General features: G+C 38.7%; 1 protein-coding gene across 1 annotated transcript in view; it reads right to left on the minus strand.

Annotated features, from left to right (window-relative positions):
* Positions 1 to 3,712, minus strand: part of CHM (CHM Rab escort protein) — a 208,751-nt gene extending 205,039 nt beyond the window's left edge. The window contains exons 1-2 of the mRNA XM_044682814.1: positions 3,649 to 3,712; positions 2,861 to 2,927 (exon numbers count right to left, since the gene is read on the minus strand). Coding sequence (XP_044538749.1) covers positions 2,861 to 2,927; positions 3,649 to 3,712 — 131 coding nt within the window. The remainder of the gene's footprint in view (positions 1 to 2,860; positions 2,928 to 3,648) is intronic.
* Between the last annotated feature and the right edge of the window lie 5,340 nt (positions 3,713 to 9,052).

Raw genomic sequence — 9,052 nt, forward strand, 5'->3', positions numbered from 1 at the left:
TAAAATGAAAGAAGGGGAGAGTAATGAATGTTGGAGGGGATGTGGCAAAATCGGGACATTGATGCATTGCTGGTGGAGTTGTGAAATGATCCGGCCATTCTGGATGGCAATTTGGAACTATGCCCAAAGGACTATAAAAGACTGCCTGCCCTTTGATCCAGCCATACCATTGCTGGGTTTGTACCCCAAAGAGATCATAGATAAACAGACTTGTACTAAAATATTTATAGCTGCGCTTTTTGTAGTGGCAAAAAACTGGAAAATGAGGGGATATCCTTCAATTGGGGAATGGCTGAACAAATTGTGGTATATGCGGGTGATGGAATACTATTGCGCTAAAAGGAATAATAAACTGGAGGAATTCCATGCAAATTGGAGAGACCTCCAGGAAGTGATGCAGAGTGAAAGGAGCAGAGCCAGAAGAACGTTGTACACAGAGACTGATATACTTTGGTAAAATTAAATGTAATGGGCTCCTGTACCAGCAGCACTGCAATGACACAAGACAGCTCTGAGGGATTTATGGTAAAGATGCTACCCACATTCAGAGGAAGGACTGCAGGAGAGGAAACATATAAGATAAACAATTGCTTGAATGCATGGGCTGAGGCGGACATGAATGGGAAATAGACCCTGAACAAGGACACATGTTACAACCAGCGGAAATGTGCGTTGGCCATGGGTGGGGGGAGAGCAGGGGGTGAAGGGGAAAGTAGGGGCATAAAGTATGTAAACAGGTTAAAAACAAATATTAATAAATGTCTAATAAAAAAAAAAAAAGAAAAGACACTCCTGAGGACTGGAAGGAGCCTAAGAATGAAAATAATCACATAATAAGCCACAATAATAACCCAAATGAACTAAGATGACTGTCATCTCCAAACCAAACTATGGTACCATAGTTCTAAATACCTAAACTCAAAAGCTACAGATCTAAAACTTTCCCACCAAAAGGAAAAGGAAGTTTCATCAGTTTCAAAGACCTGGCCTAGACTTTTAAATGTATGTTCCTCATATAGGTCCTCTAGTCCTTACCTCAAGCATTTCTTGACTTTCAGACAGCCAGAAAATCCCAATGGTTAAATAAAAGATTAATGTGAATTGCAAGGTAAAACTGGAAAAGGTAAAATATAAACCAGTAACAGATCACCTACTTCTGTACACAACGAAAAGTATAATGTATACTAGTATAAGTAGCTGATTTGCCTTGCCACAAGGAATGATTTTACCAGAAGCTTCCTATTGCTTTCAGAATCAAATAACAAATGCACATTTTGACATTCAAAGCTCTTCATAACTTAGCCCCTCCCTATCTTTCCAGTATTCTTACTCCTTATTCCCCAAAGCATACTCTGAGTGACACTGGCCTCCTCCCTCTTTTATAAACAAGATACTATTGCTTGGCTCTGGATATTTTCTCCAGCTTCCCCTCCATACCTGGAATATTCTCTCTCAGTTCTGACTACTTACTTCACTGGACTCCTTTATCTTCCAACTAAAATCCCATCTTTTATAAGAAGCCTTTCCCTATCCCTCCTAATTCTAATGCCTTATTTTTGTCAATTATTTTCTATTTATCACACACATATGAGAGAGAGAGGGGGACAGAGACAGAGAGAGACAGAGAGACAGAGAGACAGAGAGAGAGAGAGAGAGAGAGAGAGAGAGAGAGAGAGAGAGAGAGAGAGAGAGAAATTGAGATTGCTTTGGATATTTTTGTTTTCATGTTGTCTCCTCCATTAAACTGTAAACTTCTTGAGGACAGAGACTGCCTTTTGCCTTGTTTTGTGTCTGGCACATAGTAGCTGCTTAATAAATGTTTATTGATTAATACTTAACAATTTTATTTATGCATGGGAGTTGAATCATGGGGATTTAGTCAGTAAATTATTCCCCAAGGGAATCAACTCCTCCCTCCTCTCCAAACTATGTATATATCCTATATATGTATGCCCTTAGTGATTCCTCCCAATAATTCTGTGAGGAGAAATGACATGGTGACATGCCGGGACCTGTGTTTAAGAAAAATCACTTAGTGGTTGGCTGGAGAATGGACTGTAACAGGAAGAGACTTAAGGCAAGCCAATTCACCAGCAGGTGACAATAGTCTAGGTGTAAAGTGCTAGAGAAGAGGTGGCATATTGGAGAGATGGCGCAAAGAGGCCTTGGCAATCAGACTGGATATGGAGGATGAGAGATAGTAAGGAAATCTAGGGTGACTTCCTAGGTTGTGAAACTAGGAGACCAGGAGGATGATATTATTGTCTACAGTAGTGGGAGGCACAGCAAGGTTCAGAGGGAAAGATGATGAGTTCTGTTTTGGTCATGTTGAGTTTAAGATGTCTACTGGACATCCAGTTTGAGAGCTCTATTAGGCAATTTAATCCAAGGGAGTTTATGAAATTACCAAGTGAAATATTTGGGTTTGGGGTAGAGTGTTGTACCTGAAGTCAGCAAAGACCTAGGTTCAAATTCTGTGTTTATCACTTATTAACTGTGTGACCACAGGCAAGTAATGTCCTCACTAAGCCTTAGTCTCTTTGTCTATAGAATGAGAACAATATCACCTTCACAAGGCTGTGAGCCTCAAATGAGAAAATGTATGTAAACTCTAAATGCATGGCAAACTCTAAAATTCTCCATAAATACTAGGTATTATTCTACAGAAAGCTGTGATATTTTGATATATACATATATGTATTACACATGTATGTTTTACATGCATGCATATGTGTATATGCCTCAAGTTTTAATGGAGACCATCCATTATAATTCTTCCACAACTATAAAAGTTTAAATTCCTATTTATCGTGCATATAAATATTTAACAAGCATAAAGGGTTGCAGCTGATAGACTTACGAATCAACGTGTAGAACACTCTGGCCACTCCTTGAGCAAGCAGCTGCAACGATGGACTCTGGCAAACCTAAAAAATACACAAATATCTTTTAGAAGGTAGAGAATACAAAATGTTTATATCAGCATTGTGTATAGCGGCCAGTTTAACCAAAAAAAAAGGTTTCGCCTTTTTTATAGCAGTATTAGACTTTAGAGGTAACTTATGGTCTTGAAAAACAACGCATTATGTGAGTCAAGTATTAAGGGGAAAAATAATGATTATTGATTCAATTTTAGCTATGTCAGCTCAGTTTAACAAATGTCATTTGTTCAACTGTTCCTTATCGATGGCTCAGTCCAAAGCTCAATTGTTGCAAGTATTTTTTAAGAGGCTATGTATCAGGCATTGTGGGAATATAAATTCAAAAGTGATGGGATCCTGCTCTCAAGGAACTTGCATTCAGATGGGAGCACCCATAGTCACAGATAAACTTTCAAAACCAGGATGTGAGCAAAATAAATATAGAATTCACAGATATGGTGGCACCTGAGTTTAGCCTTGGAGAAAGTGAAGTACACCTATTCAGGAGGAAAAATATTCTAGGCACAAGGGGAAGAGAGCCTGTGTAAAGGTGAGGAGTTGAGAGCTGGAGAAGTGTATAACACGGAAAAGAAAGGAGACAAGTTGGAAAGGATCCACTGGATAGAGAATGATAGTTAAAAGGAAGGCAAGGCAAACTCCCAGAGGATACAATATAGAGGATACAATGAGGGCACAGAAAGAGAGGTTTAGCCTCGGTAAGAAAAACTGACCACCTCTTCTTCCAAGACTGAAGCAAAGGGAGAGAAGTAGGAATGCTGTCGAAGAGACATGAAACCTGGAAGTAGGAAGAAGATGGAGCTCTTGAAGGGATTAATTCAAAAATTAATTTGATACTCACTGAACTATTGAAGATGTGACAACTGTCTAAAGACAATATCACACTATCTGCCGTATCCCATCTTATGATACTAGTTCACACATCAAGTGAAGGCAGCAATCAGTATCAAAGGGTCAAGGTTATAAAGGGAAGAAACTTCCCTGAGGTAGCCACAGGACCAGAAGTTTGAAGGGCTTTGGCTATAATGGATGAACAATATGACTGTGAAGTGTCATGAGTGAATTACATAGGATGAGTGGACTAACATCAAACCATGATGTCTCTATAGTCTGCATTCTTGTCATCTAAAAGTTCCTGTATGTCACCCATTTGGGAACTATGAAGAAAGGTCTCAGGTACTTTCTGTGGGACTTCTCCATCAAGTGAGATTATGTATATAAAGCACTTTGAAAATCTAAAATGCTATTTAAAGGTCCACCATTGTCATAGCATCTTCCATTTGGCTGGAGATGGCTAATCTTTGCACCTCAATAAGAAAATGTTTTGAAAGCACAGGACCACTTGCTTATGCTATCAGCTCTTTTAGTGTAATCCAACACAAGCATGCTCAGTTTATTACCTCAAGAAAACAATGCAGGCCCAGCTTTTTGGCACAAGACTCCACTCCATAGGAGGCACAGAACTGAGCATTGCACATCATACTATGTACTAAGTACCTAATTCTTTTTTATATGCACACTGAGGCAATTGACAGAGTGGAGTTCCATTGAAAAAACCACATTAACCAACAGCTCCAGCTTCCTTCACTGAGGAAATACAGTTTTGGCAAATTCTTTGGGGATATACTCAAGGCCTTAAATACACAGAATATAAACCATTAAAAATCAGCACTTGGAAATAAGCCGTCACAAAATTCCAAATGTAAATCAACCTTAACTTTGAATATAATTCAGGAAAAACTAAACCAAAACGTGGAAGGGGAAGGCAATAAGAGAAAACAGAAGGAAAGATTTAAGACATTACAAACATTTCAGTTCAATCTGTTAAATTTAAGTTATAGCACCCTGAATCCCAGAATATCTCCAACTATGTTATACCTACAAGAATAACTTTTTTATATTATTGAATTCAACCACTGTGATAACTTAATATAGCTAAAGTTGGGAATTAGGGGGAGGGAGCAAAGAAAATTCAAGGAGAATGAGCAATTATTCAAGTTAGTACTAGCCTCCCAACCCCAGCTTAATCCATACAACACTGTCAAGGGCTGGCTGAACAGTGTTACTAGGGGCAGTTAACTCCATAGAGAAGTTGTAATGAAAACACAATATGGCAATGATCAACAAAGTGAACTTGGGGGAGCTATTGCTGCCCAGGTTCAAACACAAAACAGTTCAGAAGATGATGATCAACTGTTTTACACCTCAAGGGGCTTGGCAATGTTATCCAGGACATTACCTATGTAGTATCTCCAGTTATAAGTTCAAGGAATTAGATGCTCTTCAGAAAGGCCACATCAGAAAGCATTATAAGACAACTTTGCATATTAAGAGAACTTGTTAGATCCTTCTTCACTACTTCAAGGTCCTGTGCTTTCATTGGTTTGGCACTCCTTCTACGGACACAGAGCACCAATCCTCTACAACTCTGTGGGTGCTTTTCTAGACTTGCTGTGGCTGAAAAAACACAGGCAACCCAATGATGAGCCAATCCAAACTTAGTCAGGTAGGACAAAAGACATCGATGGCCTGTCCTTTGGTTGTAAGAGCAAACACAAGCAGTAATGTGGAAATGATCAGAAATCAAAGTCTACTCGATTTCACTGGGCCCATATAGGAAGCTTTTCCAGGGTGGCAGGATCTGCCAGAGCTTATGCTCTCCTAGCATAACCTGGAGGAAACCATATGAATCTCCACACTGCCTAGACAGACATAAATGTAGTCGGTAAGCACACATACACCTTTTTCCCCTATCTTTTGTAACTAATATTTAAACTGAGATTTTAAATTTGTGAAAGTTTTACAGAGATTCTCTCACTTGAGCTTCCAAATGACCCTTGAAGGTAGGTCTTAAAGCTACCATGAAGTTAAGGAAAATAGGGTTCAGCAGGGAGGCCTGGTAAAGAGTGGGGAGAATTCCCAAAGAGAACATTTGTTCTACCAAGAAATGCAAATCAACAACTGCTGAGCAATTTACTCTTAAAGAGTTGCCAAGACCACTAAACTTGAAGTCAAATGTCTGTGATGTCAGTCTGTGATAGAGGTGGCATTTGAAGCCAGGTCTTCCTCACTCTAGGGCCAATTCTTTACCCAGTGTTTCTTAGTACCTCTCAGTCACATCCCTAGTTAGAGCCAGGAAGTGTCAGGGGAAGATTTGAGCCCAAGTTTTCTTGTTTCTGAGGTCAGCACTACAGCAACAATCTGATCTGTTCCTCTAGAGATAGAGAATGATTTAAATGGCTATTTACAGCTAACTACAGGAATGCAAACATAAAATTAGATCTCCGAAATGCTCAATTCAAATAGAACTCAGAGCTCATTAACATAGATACTATCCTACCATTCATCCTAGCCCAACTTGTTTTCTACATACTCCCAAATATTTATCACAGGAGATCCACCCATTATGCTGGGGACCTGTCCTCACTTTTTATTAGCAACACAAGGATATTACACTTTCCATTGATGTCTCTCACCCATATCACGTGACAAATCCAACTTCTTTTCATTCATCTTTTTTTATTACGTTTTTTTAATTGATCCTCTTGCACAATTATTTGTCTGTAAAATATTAAAGCTTGCTTATGCCCACAAAATGTCTCTATTGCCCACCAGATTGGCCTCCTTCAGTTGACTCACAGTGCTATAACAACACTGGAAGAATATTGGCATTAAAAAGATGGGCCCTTGTTTCAGAGATAAGCAAAAGTACTTTACAATTTCCCAAAAGCAATCTAACCTACTTTCCCCCTCCTATGTTCAATTTTGGGCTCAATTCATTGTTCATACACATTATCCTTCCAGTCTCACAAGTCAGTAACTGAAGTAGTATCCTCAACTCCTCCCTTCCCCCTCATCCCACAACCACCAATCAGCTGCCAAATATGAGCTCCCAAGCTACACTGTTATTAAATTAATTTGCATGTATTTGTGTTCATTAACTTTATACTGTTTCTTTTTATGTACTTGTTGTCTCCATTAGGTTCTCTGCCACTGATGAGGAGGCTTAATTCATTCTTTGTACTTGTATCCCAAGTGCTTAATAAATATTTGTTGACTGATATCTGACCAAGATGGAAATAGTGATAGATGATCTCTGTAGTCTGAACAAGAAGCATTCTTCATCCACTTAGTTGTACCAGTGTCAGTAGTTACACTCATCTCCAAAGAGTAAGAATGGATCTACTTTTGGAGGCTCTGTATGTTCTGAGGCCTGGTACATGTTAGAGAATGTAATACTCAAATGAGAGTATCTGGAAGACCACTGGATGTCCTCCATGACAATGGATAACACCTTTATTGAGCCTCTATGCCCCAACTTTATGCCTTGTTTGGCATTGGTTACAAAGGGCTGCCAAACAAGATTCTATTGATTTATCTCTCAAAGCCTCTTTCATAACTTTAATATAAGTAGAGCATACATGTTGTTAGAGAGCTGTTAAGATGATGTCTTGTTCTGTCAAATTATGTTTAATATATTTATTAACGTGTTGATAATATATTACTACATTTGATATTATATTACATCATATAAGGTGTTACTAATTAGTAAGGATAAATATTAATTATTTAATATAAGAACAATTTTCTTTTAATTGTTTTAACACAAAATTAAATACATAGGCATATAGCGAAATAAGAAAATTATAGGCGTCACTCAAATTTGAAAGAAGACACATTCAAGGAAAAAAGTAAAGCCCATATTCTAACCAATATAGCAGCCTTTTCTACTCGGCCTAAATAATTGCCACTTTTGGTAGAGAAACAAGTAAATGATTATTTCTAGGTCTGCCTCTTTCTCCTGTACTTCCTTGAAGCCAGGTCTCTGTAGGTTAAACAGAGCATTAAGAAAAGTATTCCGACATCCCGATTAAGAAATGCTTCATTATTATATTGAATATGTCTGCTTTCAATAAAATGCATATACAATTCAACATTTATTAAGTACCTATTGTTAGGTATTAGGGATACAGATAAAAAGATGAAAAAGTAGCTTTGCCCTTAAGGAGTTTACATTCTACTACAGACAACCAGTGATGCAGTGGCTAGAGGAAAGGCCAAAGTTCAAATTTATTCTCAGACACTTTATTAGCCATAAGACCCTGTCTGCCTCAGTTTCCTCAACTGTAAAATGGAGATCATAATAGCACCTACATAACAGGATGTTTTAAGGATCTAAAGAGATAAGACTTAGTACAGTGTCTGGCACTGAGCAAGCACTAAGAACGCTTGTTCCCTTCTCTCTTCCTCCTACTAGAAAAAAACAAAAATGTAAAAGGTAAGTAAATATGAAATAATCTGAGTAATTGGAGAGAATACGAATAACTCAGGACAGGACCAGGAAAGATATTCCTGAGAAGGTGGAGCCTGAGCCTTGAAGGACACAAAGGCTTCCAGGAGGCAGAGAAGTGTAAAAGGAGCACAGTGCAGGCATGGAGGACAACTCATGCAGAGACAATTGGGTAGGAGAAAAAATGCTTAGTTTTGGAAAGAATAAGACAGTTTGACTGGAAAGTCACTGAAATATCTGTAAGCAAAGGAATGACAAGGTGTGCCTAGAAGAATATCACACTGGCAGTTGTGTGGTAGAGGAAGGGACTAGAGTCTGGGAGACCAATTAAGAGGCTTTTCAATAACCAAGCAAAAGGTGAAAAAAAGGGTTGAACTAGCATGGTGACCCAGGAGAGAGAAGAGGATCTAGGGGAGGTAAAAGCTACAAAAACTAGCAAAGCTGAGTGGCTAGAAGGATGCTGGTGTCCACAACAAAAACAGGTTAAGGGAGGAAGAAAGGATGGGCGGGGCAGTGGGGAAAGGGATCCATTGGGAACATGTTGAGTTTGAAAAATATAGATACCTTTGCTAATTTGCTTGTCATCCTCCTTGCTCAGGGGGCAATGCAAGTCTCCTGTGTATTGTTCCAATAAACCATAAATCACCTTCATTTGTATTTTCCCTTGACATTTTCATCTAGACACCAGTTTGTAAAACTGATACACTACTCCAGGGTTAAGGTGGCAGGGGTCTATTATCCTCACGTTAAGTGGGATTCAAATTTTTTAAAAGACTAATAATAACCCCAGTCAAATCGCATGATTGACATTCCTTTTGTTTTC

This window comes from Gracilinanus agilis, chromosome X (assembly GCF_016433145.1).
Source record: "Gracilinanus agilis isolate LMUSP501 chromosome X, AgileGrace, whole genome shotgun sequence".
Lineage (NCBI taxonomy): Eukaryota > Metazoa > Chordata > Mammalia > Didelphimorphia > Didelphidae > Gracilinanus > Gracilinanus agilis.